The sequence below is a fragment of the Silurus aristotelis genome, assembly GCF_946808225.1.
Source record: "Silurus aristotelis genome assembly, chromosome: 18".
NCBI classification, from domain to species: Eukaryota; Metazoa; Chordata; class Actinopteri; order Siluriformes; family Siluridae; genus Silurus; species Silurus aristotelis.
The window spans coordinates 14,781,446-14,807,249 of NC_139591.1; the positions used below are offsets into that span (position 1 = coordinate 14,781,446).

General features: G+C 37.8%; 1 protein-coding gene across 1 annotated transcript in view; it reads left to right on the forward strand.

Annotated features, from left to right (window-relative positions):
* The window catches only part of epb41l4a (erythrocyte membrane protein band 4.1 like 4A), a 47,821-nt gene that overhangs the window by 6,355 nt on the left and 15,662 nt on the right, over positions 1–25,804 (forward strand). The window contains exons 2-11 of the mRNA XM_083569431.1: positions 11,257–11,361; positions 13,675–13,726; positions 13,898–13,976; positions 14,156–14,253; positions 14,419–14,539; positions 20,523–20,610; positions 20,701–20,789; positions 21,106–21,169; positions 22,557–22,648; positions 25,495–25,572. Of these exons, the coding sequence (XP_083425557.1) occupies positions 11,257–11,361; positions 13,675–13,726; positions 13,898–13,976; positions 14,156–14,253; positions 14,419–14,539; positions 20,523–20,610; positions 20,701–20,789; positions 21,106–21,169; positions 22,557–22,648; positions 25,495–25,572 (866 nt within the window). The remainder of the gene's footprint in view (positions 1–11,256; positions 11,362–13,674; positions 13,727–13,897; positions 13,977–14,155; positions 14,254–14,418; positions 14,540–20,522; positions 20,611–20,700; positions 20,790–21,105; positions 21,170–22,556; positions 22,649–25,494; positions 25,573–25,804) is intronic.

The window sequence follows — 25,804 nt, forward strand, 5'->3', positions numbered from 1 at the left end:
TTGTTAGGTACACACTCGCTCATTCACACACACACACTCACATGCGCACTCTGCACAAAGAGTCCATTGAGTTTGCCTACAGGGTGTGTGGGATTTAATGCGTGAAACGGAGCAGCTCACATGTTTCACTGCCACAAAAGAAAGACCAGCAAGGAGCAGTTTGTTTTCTTAGGCCTGCGTTCACCCCGGCCTCTTGACATTTGGTAATATTTTAGTCATTTTAGCTTTATGACCCAGACTCAAGGTGACTCCTGGGTGTGACTTAAATCATCTTTGGTTTGTCCTAAACAATGGTAAGTGAAAAAAGTAATATCTGCATTACATGCCCCAAGTCTAAAAGGTCCTGTGTCCAGAAAGGAAGCCAATCCAGTTTCCTGTCATAATGAATCACTGTGTGGTTTATTGACCTTTTATAGCTTAGATCAAAGCATTAGACATATGGATGACAATTAATGCGCAACAGTACTAAAAGCATCAACGGATTCGTTGCCACTACAGGGAGCAGGTTGGTGAAGCGCAGTATTTTATTTGGGAGTGTGCCTGGTGGCCGACACTCATTACCCTAACACAATAGACGAGGAATCCGTCTGTGCACGTGATGAGACGGAACAGATTTGCGTCAACTGGACCGAAAGTGGACTAATCTAATTGCTTGGATCACAGGACTTTAATGGCATGTATAATGAGATTTCAAATAGGACTCCTGTCTCTCTGCTACTACAGCAGCTCCGTTTCACACGCTGCCATATGGTCAGTATTTTCTGGAAAGTCATCCTGCATAGGTGCCAATAAGCTACTTAGTAGTGCTTTTCATGTTCCAGTAATATAGTAAGTTATCAGTGTGCAGCTATATCAGTTAGCAGTAGATGCTTTTCAGCATGTGCAGCATACTATCATCTCAATTCTCATTTTATGCATCGTTTTATTTTTTATTTACTTGCAACAGCGAAATGTAAACTTCAAACACACTTTCTATCTGTTTGCACAGGCATGTACCCACATAGCCATGTGTACAATAGAACCCCAGAACAAAGACACACATGATGTTTTCTCCATGTCTCCCAGTATACTGTAGCTTTTTATTTTTTTTAATCAAGCTGTGTTGTAATTACAGCCGTCTCCATCCCCCACATATCTTCTGACAACAAACACGGTGCAAACAAAAATACATAAGTAGAAAGCCATCTGCTGAACGGATTGCAGGAACAGTGCTAGTCATTTGCAATCTCCATAAAGACAATAGGGACTACAGGCATCGCCATTGCGCTGTTCTACTATGGCAAAAACGCACCAGTACGATATTCGCCAAAATGTAATAATGTAACAGTGGTTTCTGGGGGGTACAGCGGCAGCACATCAACTGCGACTACTGTTTTTGTGGAATAACCTTGTGTTATGTGCTGAATCTATTTGATTTTGTGCCTGTGCTGTAGGTTTTCATCCTGCTGACATAAATCCATTCGCAAATGCATCAGGGATGCACCTGACTGACTTTGGATTTCCTGAGTCATTCCTACATTATTTTGAGATTAATAATAAAGAGAGTCAGAGAAAGAGAGAGATCCAGAAAAAAAAAGAGAGAGAGAGAGAGAGAGAGAGAGAGAGAGAGAAAGAGAGAGAGAGACAGAGAGAGAGAGAGAGAGAGAGAGAGAGAGAGAGAGAGAGAGAAAGCCACCGAATGTTACTGTCTACATCCTAGGTTTTATATTTATTCATGGGACATAATGTCAAACAATGCTAATATTGCAGGAAGTATGGAGCACATGCAGTGATTTCTGTTTCGCAAAGTGTGTGTGTGTGTGTGTGTGTGTGTGTGTGTGTGTGTGTGTGTGTGTGTGTGTGTGATTTAGTGCCCCGGGTTTATGGCCCAGCCAGAGACAGGCACAGGCATTCTCCAGGCCTGCACTTAAAAAATAAAAGATCTTATCCAACTCCCCTGCCAGGAAATATACATCATCCCTTCTCACCCACTCAATTCTTTAGCAACATCCATATTAAAATCCAGAAGGTGAAACTAATGAAAGTGATTGTCACATCACTCAGCATGCTGCTTTTTAATCCTGTCCCACCCCATTCTCATGACATGTAGTCTTACAGCTCAGAGCTGTCATTCCAGACAATTAAGGTCAAACCAGGAAGCACGGAGGCTGGGCAGAAGGGTGGAAAACAAAAGAATCTTTCCCCTTAAAAAAAACATTGATGCATTGCGAAGCCTGGTTTGTGCTTCTATCCAAACATGCTGGAAACCTTTTAGGGGAGTTCAGAATTTTATTCCTAGTGAAGTAAATACATTATGTTTTCAGTTTTTAAGGAAATGACACGATGTAGGCTAGTACATGAGAAATCAACAGCAATGCGGTAGACGGCATAATAGCAATCTAAGAATGATCATAAAACAAATACTGGAAATACAAACTAAAAAAGGTCTGACTACATGCAAAAGATAAGCATAAAAGCTAATGTGAATAAGAGCCCACAGTTTAAATACTCTAGAGACAAAAAAATCTCTGACCTGCATTTTTTTACGTGTTCTATTAAAATGCACGTTTGTTTATTGATCTACACAAAGACCACTTAATGAGCTGTATGATAATGTGATGCCATGTTAATCTTCGCAATAACTGCATATAAAAGACCATCACACCCACTTATTAGAGATGCAGAGATTGTGCTGACTAACAGGCGTTTGCAAGCAAGGCATTAATTAAATGGGCTGCTGTGTGAATATACAAGCAAGACGATTTAAAAGGCTGTCAGACTAATCTCTGCATTGCTGAGTTTTCTTAGATCTCGCTTTGGACATTAACGCATTAACGCAGATAGCACTGTTTATATTAGCATCCTTACAGCATGCTCCCATGTGTTATTACTAATAAAGAGTTTCTTCTTCTTCTTCTTCTGCTTCTTCTTCTTCTTCCTCCTTCGGCTGCTCCACTTAGGGATCGCCACCGCGGATCATTCGTCTCCAACAGAGTTTCTCATGTTGGAAAATATAAATGTCAGCAACTCTGACTGGTACAAAGTGCTCACACTGGAGACTCCTCCCACAAACAAATGTCCCCTCATGGAAAACCGTATGCATTCAGAAGATATTGAAGAGTGTGTGTTGTGTGTGTTTTCAACAATATTCCTGTGTAATTTTCTTTTATTCATTTTATAATTCAGAAATGCTAAGCTTATTTTAAATGCATGCATCAGGTTATTTATAATGGCTTTCAATGTAGATTCTTGGTCAGCATTATTTAGAAACCATACCCAATTTCTAAACGAAATTTAAAAAGCACCATCGCCTGTCTGTCTGTTTCTCTCATGCAGTATCAAGCAGATTTTAAATCCGAATTATTCCTGAGGCGAAACACATTTTAAAGAAGAATAAAATTACACATGATATTCTAGTTAAATAAATAAATAAATAAATAAATAAATAAATAAAAGCAAAAATCCCAGTAGTTAGTCAGGTATGCTTTCCTTTTGCCAAAACACCTAATTCAGTCTCTCAACTAAACACTGAGGTTAATAAAGTGTGTTAAAACAGGTACAACCTAAAACTTGGCAAGCCTTTGCTTCCATAGAGAACACAACATGCCTGAAAGCACCCTATAAAAAAATCTTGGCTGATATGTGACTAAAGACATTTAATAGTTTGATATATTCAGTTATAACACACAGACTGTGGCATAATCAACACACTATATTTTTCTGTTTAGTGCTACAGTATGAATATTTGACTCTGTATCTGGATTTTGGTGCACACACACACACACACACACACACACACACACACACACACACACACATACAAGGGGTGCCTTTAAAGGGACTTTAGAGTTTATACAAATTACTCCACTGCTACATTTATACACTAATCCCAGTGTTTAACTAATGCCTGGAAAGATTCACCATAATAAGATTTGTCAGTACACCTGAACCATCCCACGACAGCTGTTCACCGTTCCCACAGAACGATTTGTCTCTTGTGCAATTTCAAGGCAAGTTATGCGTTGATTATCCTGGATCAGGTGTTCCAAGTGCCTGTGAATGTTCACAGGAATGACTACTGACAAACGTACGGCCATCTTTAAAACATTTATACCATTCAAATGTCTTCCTGCAGCTTCCCATTACCGTAGTGTGTTTGAAGTCTTCTGTAGATATCCGCAGGTTTTACACCTTTGTTTACAAGAAACTTTATCACACACGCTGTTCCATGCACCCACTAACGCTGTTGTCTGCCGTCTTGGGTCTCTGGACTGGCCCGCGACATGTGCGGTAATAGGACACACCAGCCACCTGTACCCTTAAGATTAAAAGTCTCGGTTTGACTTTGAACACCCCGCACCAATCAGATCGGTCAACATACAAACATGTTCACTTATCAAATCTGTAACACTGAGAAGGAAACTATAAATCACTTATTCATTAAGCTGGCAGGTTGTTACGCACAAAATACTTTATACTCACTTTGTAGATCAAATACCCAGAGGTCTAACATGACCTAGTACTGACCTTTAAAGTAAGTTAAATGCCACCTTATTTATATTTTTTTTGGTTTGTTTTTTATTATGTATGCTGGAGTTAATAAACCTCTTATTTTAGTTTGTACCCACCCATGTCATTTTCTAACAAATTTCATATGTTCTGTTACCCAAAATACATGCTAACAATACTCAAATTAATCCACCATGTCCGTGACCAGGGAGTAAATAAGCATGGATGAATTAACTCTTTTAACTCCTCATATCTGACAGTTCACACATGACCCTTTCTGGCAACTCGCACACCTCTGTTTATTCATGTGTTTGTCCAGAACACATTATCTTTGTTCTGGACAAACAGACTCTGAATAATATTCAGGTTACATAATAACATCTATTTGATTTGGCTTAATGTGTTTACTGAAGGCTTGATCATGTGCTAATGTTATCGTTTGGTGTGTGTGTGTGTGTGTGTGTGTGTGTGTGTGTGTGTGTGTGTGTGTGTGTGTGCTGATCTACAGGGAATTTTGCAGCTTTCACAGCCATTAATTGGAGACATGTGTGGGTGGCAGTCCACTTAGCAATTAAGTGCAAGTGTTTTTATATACAGGTTATAGTTCTTTTCTCCCTGTGGCTATGTTTAATGTGCACTCTGGCACGGGTGTTTTTGCTCTCCACTGTTTGTCTGTCCTTGACAGCAGTGTTTTTGGACTGCATTTATTTATTTATATTTGTATACAGGAATAAATCCCGAATGTTTATACTGTTTTTTATACAAATCAACTGCCAAGGTTGGACTGTTGATTGTAGGGCATCTGAATTGGGCTTTTTAAAGCATTTCAGCACGTAATTTGGTAACCTTGTAGATGGAGATGCCTCTGGATGGATTATTCATACATGTGGATGGTTTCTTTTGGTAACATCAATCATCATGGCCCACAGAAGCTTAAAAAGCAGTTATGCTATTGCATAGATTTTCCATTGATAGTTATTTAATTCCTATGAGCCCACTTTTGAATTTATCAATTTGATTGGTCAGAAGGTTTATTTTAAATATGTTATTATATTCATTTTAATTATATATTACCACAATTCCAAAAATGATTAGCAAATCCCATAAACCCATATTTAATCTAAAATTGCACATTACGTATACTTATATATTTACAATGTTTAAAGTGAGGAAATTATCCATTTTAAGGTCATTTTGAATTTGATGGCAACAAATTTTTTTTTTTTTGTTGTAAAAATACATTATTAATTAGGCTCATTAGCAGAAGGTAAGTAACATGATTGTTTATATCTGTGTTTCTCAAACATTTTGTAGCCTGGTGCTGCTTCAACAGAAAAATTATTTACTAAATGATGTGAACCAGTTTGTCTTAAAGATGCTTCACAACACTGATTGTAACTATAAATGGACAAAAAGTGTATTCATTATATAAAGTAAGAATTGTAATCATTGTAAAATCTCTGTGGTGTAAGAGACATGCATCACTAACACATGCATCACTTTTGTGTCAGACGATGTCACATTACCTCATTGTAGATTAATTTCCTCTAACAGCACGGCCCAGAGGGTTTTATTCCTTACTTACGGGGCGCAATTTTCCAGTCAATGTTCCCGAATATGGCGTGTGGAACATCTGCTGATGAGGATCTCACAATTTTCACACACACACAGCAAGGGTCATCAACACACCCCTGCAGCCAACAGCAGCAGATGGTCCAGTCCCCTCCTGTAATGACCTTGTTGCCATAGGGACAGAGGGGCATGTCATGGGAAGTTAAATGTTTTCAAGAACATTTTAAATGAATCTCTACCCTCTTGACACGCCCCCCCCCCCCCCCCCCCCACACACACACACACACAGCTTGTTAAATGCTCCCTAATTCCTGCTAGCCACAAAAACAAACACAATGACCAACCTTATCAGCTCTGTTTGTCATGTATCTTTTTTATCATGCTGCTCAAAAGATTTTTAAATAAAGTACACCATATAAAACAAGTGCTAATGCTCAGCTGACAAAGTGTGGCAAGTCGTGTAGTCGTGATGTGCTTTTGGTGCTTAGGATTTGCACACTGACTTGTTCTACTACACTGTACTTATTAACGTGCTTTCTTCAAGACTTCGAATTTGCTTGGACAACGATGGACAGAACTCCCAAAATCCACTTCCACACCCTTTCTCTCAGCTTACTAATCACACTCACCCGCCAATACTAAATCTGTACCAAATGGCATTCAGGTTGGTTCAAACCAGTACCATGTTGCAATTTCCAACTCACGTGCTTTAACATAAATCACATAATTGAGCAACGTGTCACTTCATGCTTGCGATGAGCAGTAGTAGAAAATTATTCTTCGGGCAATTTGTCATGAAATTGTTTTAAAAACGAGACAAATGCAGCAAGGAATTCAGTTTTGTCTATATAATTGAGCATTTACAGATCAATAACAGTCACTAGAAAAGGCATAACAGAAATGTTTAAATGAGGATAACTGGACAATTTACTGCAAGAGTTAAGATTAATTGTGGTGTGTTTGTGAGCTTTTGCTGTTTGTCCATTTTTTATAAAGTTACATTTTTACAAATACTCTAGGGAGATTTGCCATCTGTATACAAAAAGATTTTAGCGCTTTATCCTTAGGATGCGAATATGTTTAAGAAAAAGTACTACTTAACTGAGCAAGAAATATGACAGTAATGGTTCAGTTGATAATTACCTAATCATAGAAATGATTAGGTTTACACGTGGTGTATTCTACCACATAATGCCATCTGCTCATGCTCAGAGAGCTCACACTTGGCGTTAACAGAAGGAAGATCGTGGTAGTTAATTAATCCTCTTTGTGACTCTGGGACGTCATGCCACAGTCAGGATTACTGTTCACTTAGCTTTTGATTTTATCCTTTTTCAAGGATCAACACTTTCGCAAAATGTAGTCGTTCTCCTGGCCCGAAATCTCACTAATTTGTCTTATAGATCTTAGTAATTGACCAGTGATCCATCTTGGTCTGTAGAAGTCACTTCGATTTGGCACTCGAATTCAAAATAATTGGAAATAAATGGGACTTTAGTGGTGCTTACTTTAATTAAGTTTAAGTAATTAAGCATTTGAATGTCACATTTGCCTGAAATAAATTATTAAAACCAAATGTGAAATACAAATACAGACAATTTAATTGTCTATAAATTAAGTGTGTGTGTGTGTGTGTGTGTGTGTGTGTGTGTGTGTGTGTGTGTGTGTGTGTGTGTGTGTGTGTATATATATATATATATATATATATATATATATATATATATATATATATATATATATATATATATATATATATATATATATATTATATTTTGTTAAATAATTTATATATATCATTTTTTGGGTTGTTTGTTTATTTTTTGCCAAACACTTTTTTAGCCAAACGCACAAATGTAATGCCGATAGTTTAGCCAGGGTCAGGGTGGGGGGCAGACTGTGTTGCAGTAAGATTATTAATTAATTAAGAGATTTATTAGACTAATTTAAATATTTAATCTTGATTACGCAAACTACTTATTTAGAATGTGTTGCTTTTGATCAGAGATTTGGCACTATATATTGCTGTTTTACAATATACTAATAGCAGTAATGACAGTATTGATGATGGCAGTAAATTTACAACACTATAAAGTCCCACTAAGCTGCCCTGCCAGGCACAAATGCCCTCAAAACTACCCTCCTGAATGATGAGCTTTCTTAGAGAACTCTAATAGCTGTAGCGGCTGAGTTGTCCTATATGCAATAGTTTATAAAATGATTTTAATTTATTCATGTATCTAACAAGCTAAATAACTCACTGTACTCTAATACATTATATTCAACTCTTTTTTTACATGCCTGTCCACTCCTATGGTCTTTTTAATGAATTAGTTTCTCCATATTCTAAAAAATATTATTTTCCATTGGACTATTTTAATGAAAATGCATTTCTAATTCTGTTACAAACTAGAACAGCACAAAATCTCTTTTATTAAAAGAGAGTAGAAATGGAAAATAGCACGACTAAATACTCGGAAGCACATTCACATTACTCCACAATTATTCTCCGCCCAGTGTTGTTTTTGCAGCCCCACCCCATTTTGACCATCTGCATTGTCTTTATCAGGGAGCGAGATATGGCAGGAATGTAGGGAGCAGGTTGCCAGTGTCAGTCTGGATACTTACTTTCTAGCCAATGAAGTAGAAAGGACTCATTTTCAGCCGGAGCCCCTCTGGCCTTAGAGGCTTGAGTTACAAGACTGACAACAACTAGGGTTACAGCACTGCGCATCAGTGCTACTTCAGGGCCGCATGGCTGTTTTGGCTTTTGGTTTGGAGTCTTAGCCTCAGAGCTGGTATGTTTTGTAGACATGTAATCTGATACACTTTCCACACTTGCGTATGCAACCATTTCTGTGCTCCAGATTTGAGGGAAGTCCTTTCAAAGCTTGAATCTTGCAGGCAACAGTTGTAGTAAAGTACCAGACACTCTAGCCAACACTAAAATAGCTGAACCTGCAAGACCGGATTGCCACCGATGCCCTCAATGTCTTGAGTCATTACCTGATCACCTGGAGTTTACTGCTATGGGCTTTACTAAGTAATGCAAGCCAGAGTGACGCATTGTGTGGCACAGAGAAAGAGAGAGCGAGAGAAAGAGCGATCGAGCAGCATAAGAACAACCTCAGGGGCAGATACCAGTTACTGTTCAAGTTTCAGATGGTGTTATCGAAGCCAACATGTGTCATAAGTGGCTGCTATATAACAAACTAACAGCAGTATCACATGAAAAAGATGTCTTGCTATATGATATCACTGACACATATGACATATTTTAGAACAAGGCTTTTAGTAAAAGAGAAAATATTTGCGAGATTGCTTTCTTCAACATCGCTATTCGAATTCAGATGATGTATTTTAGTTGAGAGAGGGAAAAACAAGGGATATTTTTGAACAAGTATTTAATAAAATGTGGTAAATGTCTAAAAAAAGGTCTAAATTGCAAATGGCCAAAAACTGTATAAAATGAATGAATAGGGCGAGAGAGTCATGGCTGCATGAAGCATCACGCTCGAAACCTACCAGTAACGAATTATACATCCAGAACTGTTTCTGAAGACTTTTCAATTAAGCCATAAAAATCCCTCAAGAACAGCAAAAACAAATTCATCATAGTATATAACCTATACATTGTCCAAAGGATTTTTTGGGCCATTAAGCTTTCAGGCACATCACAGGTAATGATGACAGCTGTCTTTGTTCCTGCTGGGATTGGGAAGAGTGCCAAGTGCCTCTCTGTGTCATGTTCACACTACTGCTTTTTGCAGAGACTGAGAGTCAGACGGGTTGCAATGTTAGGGTTAAAAAAAGCTTTATGATATCGTGTGATTTAACTGGATAATTAGGCATACTATAGTGTAGCTAAAGAACACTGATAGCAGTTTAACTGGTCATAGGTGCAGCTGCTTACGCATTTCATCTGTCACATTTCTATTACACTACAACATCTGCATTTTCTTTTAAAGGCATTCTCTCATCCTATAAAAAAAAAAAAAAAGTAAATTTCATGCTGGCTACATTGTTGACTAAAAGGACTAAAAGGTGAACATAATGCAATTAAATATTTAGTCATTTGATTTGCTACTAAGTTTTCACCAAGGTTGATTAATAATGTAGCGAAACTAACCACCTGTGATTATTAGCAAACATCTATAGTATTGTTTGCTATTTTTTACAGAGGACCAAAAACAAATAGTAAGGAATGTGAAGCAAGAACACACAATTGATTTACCAATGTATTGCATCTAGCCAAACAAAGCACATGTCCAGCCGAAGTCTGAAAATGGAAAACTGAAATGAAATATCGATTGTTTGCACAAACATTTTAGTTAGCGCATGCTGTTTTAGACGTCCAGCCCACACACCCTGCCATCTTTACATCCTGTTTCATCATCCAGACAACTCTGGTTCTTTTGTTGATTTGCTCAATAGCTTAAGACTTCGCACGTCGCATTTATCATATGTGCGGTTTGTGGTCTTGCTCAGTGTCAAAGCTGAACACAACGCCTCTCTCAGATAGAGATGAGATAATGGCATGTGATGACAAATGCAGCTTGTCACTGAGATTGCGGAATGAAGGGAACAAATCGTTTGAAAAATTTACTTTAATGTACTTCAAAGAATGTACTCTATTTCCCTGTCAAATTATTATATGAGGAATAAAACAATAGGGTTGTAGAAAAACAATCAAAAACCAACAATATATTTTTTACCACCAATACATTTTTTACTTAATGTTGTAGAACCTTCTGGTTATCACTTGCATTATAGCAGCTACAAACATGTGATCCCACACCACCTCTATTTGTTGACAACATCTCAGAAATGCACAATGATCTCTTAGGAACCGCTGGCACTGGAAACTCCTTCTATTGATGTTTAAACATCCCCTTATGGAAAAGGTCAGATATCATTCTAAATAATATCACTTCTATGGTTACATTCCCAGAAACGTGTCTGTATACATCTGCATCGAAACATTAACAGCTCAAAGGACATTTAATATAACAAAGAAGGTGATATTATGAGGTTGAAAGAGGAGGTGTACCAGTCATCAAGGCAGATCATCATAATAATAATAATAATAAAAAAAGAAACAACTCAAAACAAGGGGATGCAAACTTTCTCTGCAATTGATTTATTATAGACCTTTTGGTAATGAAAAATGAGATTTGATTTGATCACGTCTTTTAACAGAAATCCACCAAGGCCTCTACGGTGCTGGAATATGTGTTCGGCCATGTCAACCTTTTAGAAAGCGACTACTTCGGTCTGCGCTACTGCGACTGCAGCCATCAGACTGTAAGTACCGACATCCCACAACACCTCATCCATGTTCCTGTGCAGAGATTCTGTATCGTTTTTCCCCCGAAACTTTTATATACTCCAAAGAGAGATGGGTTTAAAAAAAAAAAAAAAAAAAAAACCTGTGCACAAAAGGTTGTTTTAAGAAGTGAAGAGTGACGGTGTTTGCCCGGGAGGGTCTAAATGCCAGACAAGGTGATGAAAGAGTCGTAAAAGGAAAACATGACAGTAATTTTTCCATAACCTCCTTCCAATGCAGATGTGAAATGTTTCTTTTTGCGCAGAGCCAGGGTTTCAGGGCTTGTCTTCCTAACCGTCGTTTTTACTGTCTTCCAAATTTATTGCAATTATCGCTGACACAGCATCAACGATGGAAAAAAATAGCAATTAACGAAACGAGACGTGATACCAGTGTGCACGTGTTGTCAGGCTCTCACATTGGCTCATGCGGTTTACATGAGTTCATGACACCTCTATCTAGCCATTGCAATGAAAAGAGGAACCAAATTGGGGGGGGGGGGTCTGCTTTTATTTACAATGTCTTTTAATGATGCTATTATTCCATAACTATGTACCCATTCCTTATCCAATAATTACCATTGCAGACACGGAAAGAAGGTTTTTCAGAAACTGGACCGCAAAAAATGTCTTCTTGTAATTTTTCTTTTTTCTTTTCATAAATTGTGTTGCTGCCATTTTGTTTTCCATTTGCATAAATCAGAGTACACTGGGAGACACCAGCTGTAGCAGCATGATTATTAGATAACATCAGCCAATTCAATTAACTTATTCTAATTTCATCATGCCCAGCAGTAATTGACCTCCCTCTGCATGCAGAATGCTCATGTAAAGGATAGGGGGAGATGGGGATTTTTTTTTTTTATGGAATCCCCTGTGTGTAATAAAGGTTTTAAATATTTTAGGCACGTTCATTCGCCTCCACAGAACAAAGTCACTCCACTAGACTAGGAGTGTAAGACAGAATCACAATCTGAATAGTGTTCTTAATATTTATAGCTGTATTTTCTTCCAAAATAGGCGTGGCTTAAACCAAGAGAATTTTTTTTGTCAACTAGTAGTCAAATTTCAACCACTGCAACTCTGATTAGCAGTTATGATGAACTGATTATGGATGTTAAAGACAGGTTAATGAATGTGGTCATTATTTGAGCTTCCTGTCAGACTGAATAAAAACAAACGTTTCTCCATGAGACGTTCCTTCTTTTGAAACAAGCCTGCTCAGCTTTTCTGATCCGACAGTGCGCATCTGTTTAATATGTAATACAGTGGTCCCCCGGAACTCGCAGGGGTTACGTTCTAAGACCCACCCCATTAGGTTCCAATAATCCGTGAATTTTCGGACGCAGCCCCTATGGTACCTTAGTGAATTCATCTAGATATTACACCAGTAAGTTGGTTTATTTTTAATGCATATTCAACAGAAAATGTGAAGTAATAAACATAAATGCTTTAGTTATCACTTAAACTTAATAATACAATCATGTGTTTTAAAAGTTTTTATGACATTTGTTAGTGAATAGTTATTCCTAACGTTCCTGAACATTCGGTCCCGCTGCAGATTCCCGCGAATTTTAAGATAATCCGCTATTTGCTTTTTGTTAGGTTCCAAATGAGAACCCGCGGATTTTCCAAGCCGCGGCTTCCGAACCGGCAACGATCAGGGGTTGACTGTACATCGAATGTCCGACAAATTAGACCAGCATCGGCACAATGCGCCCTGTTAAGCGTTTAAAACACATTTAAGACACATCGTGTGCATTCTTTAACATTTAAGCGGCATGCCGTGACCTGCCACCTCTTCATCTTTTATTGATGCAGTCAGTAATGACTCTTATACAGAATTTTTAACAAGCCTGTTTTACAGTCCTGTATTAATAGGCTTCGTATTATGCCACTGCTTGCATGACTGAACATCTCTAGGAGCTCACAGTCAGCTTAGCACTTGGGAGTTTAATACACTGACTCTTTTTATTCCATGAACAAAAAAACCCCTCAGACAGGCATGCCACCTATTACAGCGGCCTGTATACGCTGTGTTCACAAGTTACCTCTACCTACAAACAGTAATGCAGCTGTGCTTTGGCAATAATATATAGCACAAGTGGTACTTCAGGACCAGGGTCAGTATCCTGTGTGCTAACATGTAATGGATATTATATTGAGTATTGAGTCATCATATCACTTATACATCTCTCACTCTCTCTCTCTCTCTCTCTCTCTCTCTCTCTCTCTCTCTCTCTCTCTCTCTCTCTCATTCTCTCTTTCTTTCTCTCTATTTTTTTTTTTTAGTATTGGCTTGATCCGATAAAAACCCTGGCAGAACATAAAGACCTTATAGCAAGTAAGTAGAACTTTATCGTAGAGCATTAATAATGCAATAAAGTGACATCTAGAGCTTAAAATTGCCTCTTGTACAAAGAATACAAACTGTTTGTCAACTTAATTAGATTGCTTTTGTCAGTATGAATAGCAGAGATTCTAGAAAATCGTATCTAATATCTTATTTTTGCAGCCGGCCCACCGTACACGCTCTACTTCGGCGTGAAATTTTTTGCCGAGGATCCATGCAAACTAAAGGAGGAAATTACAAGGTGTGTTTCTGTGTAACATCTGATAGCACAGTAGCTAAAGGGGAGAAATATAAAAATTACAGAAGACTATAGAATTGGATTTTGTGTAGTGCAGTGTGTGTGTGTGTGTGTGTGTGTGTGTGTGTGTGTGTGTGTGTGTGTGTGTGTGTGTTTGATGTGGTTTTATTTTCTCGTGTCAGGTATCAGTTCTTCCTTCAGATAAAGCAGGATGTTCTGCAAGGGAGACTTCCATGTCCTTTCAATGTCAGTGCACAGATGGCAGCTCTGGCGATCCAGTGTATGTATAAGTATTAGGTTTTTGCCTCCTTGTTGGATGCTGAAGCCCAGGTTTTAAAAATCATCTGCGCTTTCATGTGCTTATACTTATTACTGTATGATATGTGCACATATAACCGTTATTGTAGACCCCCTAATCTAGATGATTGATTTTTGCCTTTTTCAGCTGAGCTTGGAGATTATGACCCGTACAAGCACATGCCTGGCTACGTGTCAGAATATCGCTTTATTCCGGACCAGAAGGAAGACATGGAGGACGCCATTGAGCAGATTCACAAAACACTAATGTAAGAGTCTGTAGCAACCACATCAGCTGTTTAGAGGACTGTTTTCCTTCAGTTGTGTCTCAAATAGCATGTGATAGCCAGTTCACCCTGGGATAATAGTGAAAAACTCACGATGTATGAAGTGTGGACTGTTGGACTCATTTGTAACAGAAGGGGCAGATCCACAGCATTATATTTTGACTTCATGACATCTAAACACAGCTATACAAGAAACTCATTCATACATAACTATTTAAGACAAACATTTTGAGGTTGTCAATGTGGATGGCTCATGATCTGAGGTTGCCATGTTGTAATGATGTAAATGATGAGTATTTATTCGTACATGAATTGTTTCCAACTTATAAAAAACCACTTACTGTATTCCGGGGCACAAAAATGAAAGATAGAGAAACAAGTAAAGGCTTTGTAAAGAACATACTTTTTTCTTTTTTTTTTTAAATAATGACATGTTTTGCATAAACCTGCACACACTTAATACCCCACTTAATCATGCATTTAAACATAGTGCATATTATTTCTCTGACCATAAAATCTCCTAAAATACATTAATAAGACAGCTTTTGGAATAAATCTAATATAAAAACATACCACAGGTAGCATAGTTCAGCCTATCTCCTAAACTACAGCAAGTTTACAATGTTTACTAAGATGTGGAATGCGGTAATTACAACTCACACCATCCACCATATACTGTGCACCTAACATCATTAAATTTCCCTCTCAAAACAAGATACACATCAGTTCCCTGTTTCTCACATTCGCGCTGTTATCAAGAACATGTGTTTACAGTGTTCACAGGTTAGCAGGTCCTACGAAATTGCCACTGGAATGTTGTTTGAAGCAGAATTGGGGTTCCTCCCTCCGGTCACAGCAAACAGCTTTCTAATGAGAGCTAGAACTCAGACTCAGTTGCTCAATGAATGTTATAAGTTGCAGGAAAGGTCACGTAACTAAGGAGTGCATGTTTGTGGTTGTGTGGGTTGACCTTTTTTTGGTAGCAATGATGATTCACGGAGCATCAAAGACCATGTGATTCCATGAATCACCAGATCTTTGACTTTATGAATATAAAAACTCTAGTGTCACTCTCTTGTCAACCTGAAAAATAAGACTTATAATGAGATACTTGAACATTCCTCTCTCCTCTATCACGTCACCCCAGCGACCCTAGCCAATCATGGGTATCTATGAGCTAATGTATTTAAAAGAGAGCAGATAGCGCTTTTCTTCCATGTGTGTGTTCATACACACGACCTTGTGAGTCAGAATGCGCATTAGTCTAAATAAAATGGTGTTGACTGCCTTAATGATGCTTCTCCCTGATGTTAGTAGCTGCTGTATAATAGGAGAGACTTGGCTATGATTATCTTGAGTATACGCTTTATAGCTGCATTGATAAAGAGCTAAAGAAACACCCATCCAAGTATTGACCCGAACATGAGAGTTCTTGAGGAGAACGAATGCAAGAGCTGTCACATGATTATGTCTAAGTGTTTTGTCTTGTTAACCTTCTAATGCGGGAGTACTCAACATCAGCACAGCGCATCGATTTTCTTGCTCTAAGCCGCCAAACAAACCTGGTTATTTTGATCAAGAAGAACACGTATCTGTGCTGGAGGACTGGAGTTCGATACGTTGAATCTCACATTAGAGGGAATTGTTATTCAGCAGTGCACTCAAAGGGCTGGGATTCACATATGCACAGCTTAAGTTTTAAGAATAGGGATTAAGGTGATGGGCTTGATAAATCCCAGCACTGACACTGTGAGAAAGTGTGTAAAAAAAGGATAGTAACTTAGAGGAGCACAGAATCGCTAGTGCAGGGCAGTTATTCGAATGTCGGGAAGAGAATCAAAATGACACACAATCCAATAAAACTGTGGGATAGATGGTGACTGTGCATTCGTTTAGGAGTCTGAGTACTTTCTGCTTTAAATCTGGGAATACAGAAGATATGCCTCTAAATTCAGCCTCTTGTACACAATAGCACACATACAGAATATTAAGAACTGAAACTAGACAGTGATGAACGTTGCTGTACGGATTCTCATTAGCAAGTGCATGACTGTGCTTAGGAGAGTTCCGCGAGTCGTTAATTTGATTACGTGACAAATGCGTGCAGGCAGGGACATGGTCATGGTCTGAGTCATCTTTGTCTTATTCAGCGCTTTGATATGAGTCACTATGTGTTTGTTTGTGTGATTCATGACTGTCACATTGGTCTTGCTGCTAGTACTTGAGTTTCCTCTCCAACTCTGTAAATTGCCTTCAGTTTTGAATCATTACCAGCATGCTGCTATTTCTTGGGCATGCCGCGAGGAGTTAATCTGCCGCACACGATGGGAAATCGGTCAGAAGGGATTGATTTCTCTTCGTTCAGCATCTCGGTGATAGATGAGCTGACACTACATGAGTTCCTTTTATAGGAAAGTGGAAAAAAGAGAGAGTGAATTTAGTGAGGAAGAAGTAGAGACGATATAGTGCGATGAAAGGCAGAAAAACAATACAGGAGTAAAAAGCAACAGGATCTGCCCCAGTTTGACACCCATTCACTGTAGCTGTAGTAATTGAGACACAATTTATGCCATTTCATTTCGTATTCGTTTCCAGCAGAGGATATGTCTCAAGCCTTGTTTCGCAGTCAGATGAAAGCTTAATGAAAGGGACAAGCGGAATCCCTGCAGCGGCAATAAATAACAGGGCACTTACAACAGGGGATCTGCAATCATCTGCTGCTCCACCCAGCCCCACAAAGCCTCCAGCAGCCTGCTCACAGAGGGGAAATTCACACTGCAATCAACCGCAAAGCACTTTAAGGCAAAGGATGTAATTTTTCCTGCATATGGTCTAAATAAGGCAAAAGCATTGAGGGCAAAACTATACATATGGATTACACAATAGCTTTAGCTTGGCCGTTACTTACTATGTGCTTTTACATTCTGACCAGGTAAAATGGCTCCTTGGTTATGTTGCTAATAAAATAAAAACAATTGAGATAATACAGATATTACAAATTGCAAGGTATGATGTCATTTCCAACTTAACTTCAAACCTGGACTCCTCTAACGTTAGTGATTTTTCTAACATTGATAAGTTTCTTCAAAATTGTAATTAGTATGTCCAGTGTTTTATGATTAACTGATCTAAAGCTAATACTGCTGCAATCTAATTTCACTGCACGGCCACGTTGATTTGACGCCACTCCGTAAAACAGGGAATGAACTGGTAATTTCATATTGAGAGTGTGTTTGCAATGGTTTTACCAATTGTAAACACACCCTTTACGTAATAATTAGCTTTTATGGGGAAGGCATTCCACTAGATTTTGGAGTGTTTATGTGGTGATTTATATTTATTCAGCCACAAGAGCATTAGTGAGAGAAGGCACTGATCTCATGCGATGTCAGGTGGGGTGCAGGGTTGAGGGCAGAGCTCTGTGAAGGACACTTGCGTTTTTCCAGTCTACAGACACTAGAGTGTATCCGGAAAATTTTCACATTCCACATTTTGTTTTGTTACAGCCTTATTCCAAAATGGATTAAATTCATTATTTTCTTCAAAATCTTACAAACAATACCACATAATGACAATGTAAAAAAAAGTTTGCAAATGTATTAAAAATGAAAAAAAAAAAAACATGTACATAAGTATTTACAGCCTTTGCTATGACAAAGGTGCTTCCTGTTTCCACTGATCCTCCTTGATATTTTTCTAGAACTTGATTGAAGTTCACCTGTGGTTAATTTAGTTGATTGGACATATTTTGGAAATGCGCACACCAGTCTATATAAGGTGCTACAGTTAACAGCGCATTTCAGAGCACAAACCAAGCCATGAAGTTCAAGAAATTGTCTGTAGACCAGTGTTGAGGTCTACAGATCTGGGGAAGGGAACAGAAAAAATTCTACAGCATTGAAGGTGAGCACAGTGGCCTCCATCATCCATAAATGGAAGAAGTTTGGAACCACCAGGACTCTTCCTAGAGCATAGCCGCCCGGCCAAAATGAGCAATCAGAGAGAAGGGTCTTAGTCATGGAAGTGACCAAAACCCCCGATGGTCACTCTGAAAGAGCTCCATCATTTCTCTTTGGACAGAGGAGAACCTTCCAGAAGAGCAACCATCTCTGCAGCGCTCCACCAATCAGGCCTGTATCGTAAAATGGCCAGACGGAAGCCACTCATGGGCACATGACAGCCCATCTGGAGTTTGCCAAACGGCACCTGAAGGACTCTCAGACAATGAGAAACAAAATTCTCTGGTCTGATGAAGCAAAGATTAAACATGATGTTTGAGGGAAACTGGCAAATAACATTCCTACAGTGAAGCATGGTGGTGGCAGCCTCATGCTGGGGAATGTTTTTCGGCATCAGGAACTGGGAGACTAGTCAGGATCGAGGAACAGATGAATGCAGCAATGTACAGAGACATTCTTGATGAAAACCTGCTCCAGGGTGCTCTGAAACTCAGATTGGGGTCATGGTTCATCTTTCAACAGGAAAAATGTCCCTAAACACACAGCCAAGATAACAAAAGTGTGGATACAGGACTCTGTGAATGTCCTCGAGTGGCCCAGCCAGAGCTCAGAACTGCATGAAATGGATTAAACATCTCTGGAGAGATCTGAAAATGGCTGTGAACTGACGCACCCCATTAACAAGATGAAGCTTGAGAGGTTCTGCAAAGAAGAATGGGAGAATCTGCCCAAAAATAGGTGCCAAGCTTGTAGCATCATAATCAAAACGATTTGGGGCTGTAATTGGTGCCAAAGGTGCTTCAACAAAATATTAAGCAAAGGCTGTGAATATTTATGTACATGTGATTTTTGTTTTGTTTTTTATTTTAATTAATTTGCAAAGATTTCAAACAAACGTCTTTCATGTTGTCATTATGTGGTATTGTCCGTAAAATGTTGAGGAAAATAATGAATTGAATCCATTTTGGAAATCCATGTGGAAAAAGTGAAGCGCTGTGAATACTTTCCAGATTCGCTGTGAATTAGTGGGATTGGATAGGGATGTGCAATCCATGGCTTTGATAGCACGCTTTCAGTATTCACTATGCTACAGCGCTGTCATTGTAATTTAGCTTAAATCCCTTCGAAAACAGGCAATTTACTTTTACTTTTAAATTGTTAATGGCCCATGAAGGTTTTTTTTTATAGATAAATATAGAAGCATTAACATTTAGTCTGGATTCTTCACTTCCTCGCACCTCACTACTTTTTCCACCGCCCAGACAAAACAACATCCTCACAGCGGGATTGTGTAAACGTAATAGTCAAGTCATCCACGAACCCCCTGGTCTGATGCATTTGTGTCTGGAAGCATTATTTAGAGAAAGATATTTTAACAATGGCCAATCTTTGTCCGTCTGTTAATCAGTAATAGGAGGCACACATCCGCAAACTGCTGGTTAGGAAATATTTTTTAAAGGAATGCAAAATATTTGTGGAGATACAGTATATTTAGACTGGGAAATGAAGTTGTTAATAATTTACAGCTTGGGATAAGATTGAATAATGTTCTGCTCACCTTTGCTCAGTGGTGATGTTATTATTTAACATTCGATTTATTTTCATTTTTTCCTGAATTAAATTTTGAAACCACTTTGTTTAACATAAAGGAAGATTATACTATGGGGAATGTAGTTATAGCAAAAGAATGAATGACAGGGTGGTGTATTGTGTGCTGTATCGTGTGTAGTATAATTCCATGTGTTAGATTTTTCCCTATGCATTAAATCAAACTCAATGAGTCAAACGTGTGATTCTGCAGACAATCTTTTGACCAGGTAGATTCCAGAATTCAGCACCACTTGAGATAGGGAAATTAGGCATTACTATAAATATTGCCTTGAACTTGTACAACAGGCATGCTTGCACACCATGCTGGTAGAGATGTAATGATGTCTGTGATCCATGTTTAAAAATTAATAACATAATAAGTTTCTACTTAGTAACAAGAGAGTTTCTCTGTGCAGGGGTCAGACGTCATCTGAAGCTGAGCTGAATTATTTAAGCATGGCCAAAACACTGGAGATGTATGGGGTGGACCTTCATCCTGTGTTTGTAAGGAGAAATATTAATATTACAACATTTGATGTGTTTATTGTGTTTTATTGTTGTGCATTTGGAATAACCTCAATGGTTTCATTTCAGGGAGAAAAACAGTCCGAATATTTCCTGGGCTTGACACCAGTTGGTGTTGTAGTTTACAAAAATAAAACACAAGTTGGAAAGTACTTCTGGTAGGTAAAGCTACTAGTAAAATATAAATTTAGATTTTAAAATTTGTTTCGTTAATATATATTTGTAAAACACTATTAAAGACTGCATTGCATGTTGTAGATAGGGATCTTTTTTGGGGGTTAGTTAGGAAGTCTCTTTGGTCCTTGAGCATTTTGTAAGATATAAGCTAACCGATCTCATCTTTACTCTCAAACTGGCACCAAACTGGACTCATTTTCATCTCTCTGTGGAGGAAATGTATTTTTCTTTTATTCTACTCAGGAAGTCAAAGCTTGATTGCTAAATGAAAGCATTTCTGTGTGTTTGATGTTTCAGGCCAAGAATTACAAAACTATTTTTCAAAGAAACCCAGTTTGAGCTGCGCGTTCTAGGGAAAGATGTAAGTCTCATTATTTTCAAAAAAGTGGACCAGCTAATGATACCTCTGTGTTAAACTGTCATGTACATTACCATGAAAACCAGTGGATTGCTGAAAGAATGACTTCAAATATACATATACGAACAAAAATCAATATTAATAGGCAAGTATTCTTTATTCCAACAGGAGTTTTTTTTTATAACTTCTGTATGTTTTGATGCCATTCTAATAAAAGTATTCTGGTTCCCATGGTAACACCTTCACATATTTGAATCGATCAGTTTGCTCATATATCATATATCATAAAACCCTGTTTTTCATAAGTCTTTGCGTTTTGCTAATTTTACTTGCTCCTTCTGTGCAAATACAAAGAGTTCTATTTCTATCTCTGGAAGTAAAACGAAAGAAATTGGAACGTGATGGTCTCTCAGGCGGAGATACGAAGGCAGAGTTCAAATGCAGGACTGAAAAAAAAACCAGATTATTGACCTGAGACTAGAACTACCCCCCAGGCCTCAAATGAGATTTTACTAAATTCCTGTATGCTTATTCTCCAACAGCCCAATTTACTCTTCGAATGAAAGAGGTGCTTCCCTACGGAGAACATCCAATCTAGTGGAAATATGCTAATAAAGATTCACCAGGTCTTTTCAATTACTTTTATTGAGCAAAGAACCACAACCATGCACGATCAGCTCTAGGATTATTGCCACCAAAGGAGAGGAGAGTGAGGGAAAAAACCTTATGGTTTTATCTCATAGCAAAGATATGATAGAAATGCAATCTTTACTGAAATGATCTCACAATTGTTGCCACCCCTGCATTGTTCAAAACCATGAGGCCCAGAGGTACTAGACAACAGAGGCTACTGTTTAGATGATCCAGCAGATCAGGGGGTTTTGGCCTTGTCCAGAGCTTGAATTAGTTGTCTTTCTGACATATTGGTGTCGATTTTGAATGATCATTCTAACTTAGTGGCAGAGGCGAACAGGTTTTAATTGAAATTTAATTTCAGGGCCTCTCATACATAACCAACCTTAAGTAGTTTTTGCCAAATTGTTATAGTTTTTGTCTTCTCTGATCATGGAGTTCCAGTCTGAGTTCAAGTAGAATCCAACAGAATAAATAAAACTGTGTTTAGATACTCCAAATATACTTGTTGCCATTTTATTCTAGATTAGAAGACTTGGTTACCTGAATATGGTGCAAAACTGTTTCAAACTTCTTCATTTTTTTGCTCTAACAATGGATGCAGGTATTTTAAGACGTGACATGTCTCTGTAGCCACTGTCGGATTTTCTTTCGACTCTTTTCATTTGCGTATCGTGTAATTCGCCCTTATATCAGCTCATAAGTCATTCAAGTCATGAATGAATGAACTTTTCTAATTGACATTTCCTTACTGCAGTGCAACGAGACATCGTTCTTCTTTGAAGCTCCCAGCAAGGCATCATGTAAAAACCTTTGGAAGTGTTGTGTGGAACACCACACCTTCTTCAGGTACGAAAGCAGTTTGCACTTTGACCTCTTTAAGCACAAATCATGGGCCATGACATTTCTTTTGGTGGTTTAAGCCACAAAAGCTTTAAAATAGCAGCAATAAAAAGAAAACCTCAGCCTCCATGTGGGTTTCACCAGCTCATTTTTAGTTCTGGGTCATTCTTGGAGCAGCCTCTAGATTCCAGGTGTTGCATTGCCAAGATGAATGGAACCACCTCTGGGGAAACATACTTTTTTTTAGAGAACATAATTCATTTCACATCAATTTCACTGACAAGAATTTACATGCATGATATATTAAATACCCAAAATGATTTGGATGTAAAATAGATTTTGATATCAGAGGTATATGGTATATAGTGATCATGAATATGGTTTTATTTCTTATTAGTCATCGGTTTAGTCATTGGTTTTGTCTTAACTAGAAGAATGGAAATGTCAGCGGTTTAGTGATTGTAGCTTTGGGCCACTGATCAGAGGGTCATGAGTTAAAGACTCAGTATTGCCCTTGAGCAAGGATCGTAGCTTTCTCCCCTCTGAAGAAAATGCAAGACGTACTGACAGTTTTTTTTTTTTCGCCGATGTCATGTATTACATGGATGAAAGGCACAGCATTCCCATAGTGCGCCTATGGCTTAGGTCACAGAATTAGTGTGCTCTTGTTAGTTTGTTCGTTTATCTTTTACCCATTATTTATCCAACTAACTAAGCATTTGTAGTCGGAATGCCATGTCCATTAAGGTTGGAGACTAATGTTATTTGTTAATTGTAGTAATCTTTTATCAAAAACTAGCTCAAGTAACCATTTTAAAGCACATTTATTTCACATTTATATTTTATTGTCATGTCTGGACCAATTATGCAGCATTAAGCATTAAGAAGGTCCTTTCCGATCGTGCATCTAACAGCGAGCAGTTCCACCAGTTTCACTTTTCTCTATTTGCCTTTCATCACACTTGTGTCAAGCCAGAGAACTTAAAAAGCTCAACACGAGCTGCAATAATCTCCAAATATATTCAATCTACTTTCTCAGTCAACTCTCCATCTCTCTTCTACTCATCCTCTGTCTTTGAATAGTGTTTGCTAGGTCCCAGATTTTTTTAATAAGTTCTTGTCTTTGAGGCGTCTATTCTAGATCCTGATTCTTTTCCTTAAGACCATTTCTTTGAGTGAAATCTGGCTGTTAGGGAATACTCCCTACAATCCCTCTTCCTGAAGTGGTTGCTGCTGTTTGCACAATCAGTCATTGCTCTGCAGATCAGCTTTAAATGACAACCGTGTTGTTGCTGCTAATCCGCGTGTGAAAGAGTATCAGTGTAAAAAAACATATAGGGTTTACGCTACATATGCTACAAGTTTTCACACTTTTTCAAGTCAACATACACGGATTAAAGTATCAATCAGACCATATTAAAAATTATTCTTTTCATGTCCATAAACTCTAAAACATAAAAAAAATATCATCAGGCATAAAGCAACAGTTATATACCCTATATATGCAAATATAATGAACAAATAACGCCCATTAATTAGTGCAGTCTCGTTAACATAATTATACATTCATCCAACAGATCACAATCTGATTGAATATTGTCACCCGGTATGCTAATTTAATTACAAAATAATAAGCTACCTGTTTATCACTACAACCTCATTAACATAAAGATCATTTCATTTGAATTACTATTCAAACAATCAGTCCCACTATGTATGGAAATATCGCTAAGAATGAATAAAGGCTCAGTACCAGAATGCTAATTGGATAAAATGTGTTAATTAAAGAATAATACCGCCATTGCGGTACCATAGCTGAGATTTAATTCCAGTACGTGCTAATGACAATATGTATGTGTAAATGATAATTCCTTTATATTTATTAATAATGATAACAATTAAATGAAAAAATAAATGAAGGCAACTAGCCACCAATCAACAGAGCTGTATTACCTTAATTGGGTTTTTCTTTTTACATTTTCAATTAAATTGATTTATTTTTATTTTTTTAACATTTCCATTAAACAGGCAATGTAATGTTATAAAACGTACAAAAGTGCTATTATTATTAATAAATACAAAATAGGTTTATAGATTAGAGTTTAAGCTGTTCTCATTATGTGGACTTTTCTGAAGCCTTTAAGCCGTGGCGTTTATTAATTTTTTTTACCTCAGAGGTGCACTTCAAAGCTGTTAATGTTAAATCAAGCCAAAAGCTGTCTTTAGTGTTTCCACCTTTAATTCACCTCATTAAACCGCCATAGTCTGTCTCAGAAATTTACAGAGAGACTGTAAAGAATTCACAAATGTGCATATAATCACTTCTTTTTAGAAACTTTCAAAGAAAAGCATTACGACAGTGCATTATAGGTTAAATCACCTGGTGTTTAAAGCAATAGTTTTTATTACATATTTATAGTTGCGTTAAATGTGTTAAATTAGTTGAATGAATCATGCTGTTACACTATATGGACAAAAATGTTGAGACACCTGACTCTACCCTAGGCCTCCTCACCCTACACCAGTACCTGAATTTACTAACACACTTGTGGTTGAATAAGCACAAATCTCTTTAATCACACTACAAAATCTAGTAAAACATCTTCCCAGAAGAGTGGAGTTTATTTTAACAGTAATTGGGGACTAAATATGAAATGGGATGTTCAAAAAGCACATTTAAATCGTATGGTCAGGTTTCCACTAACATTTGTTCACATAGTGTAAATTTAAAATTATTCCTCGTGCTATCGATTCTTTGATTGCATATTCTAAAAGTTTGTAAGAAAATTTTATCTGAACAGGAAAAATATTCTCTGCTCTTGTTTAACTGAGATATCAAATGTATTTTGTAGAATGCCAGAAAATGAAGTCAACACACTGTCGAGCAAGCTGTCCAAATTCAGCTCTCTGGGCTCCAAACATCGTTACCGGTTAGTAAGTTGTGTGAGTGAACAGTGAACAACGGGGAAGAGGGGAAAAGGAGAAGGTTTATAAATATGTTGTGTAATGAGGTTTTATGCATAACATGTATAGCACTGAGAAGCATACAGGTTACAGGCAGTTATATCTTAAACTTTAAGCATTTAGGGAAGACTTGTTCATGGAAAGAAAAATCTGCCAGTATTGCGTTACTTACAACTCCAATTGCAAGAAAGTTGGGAC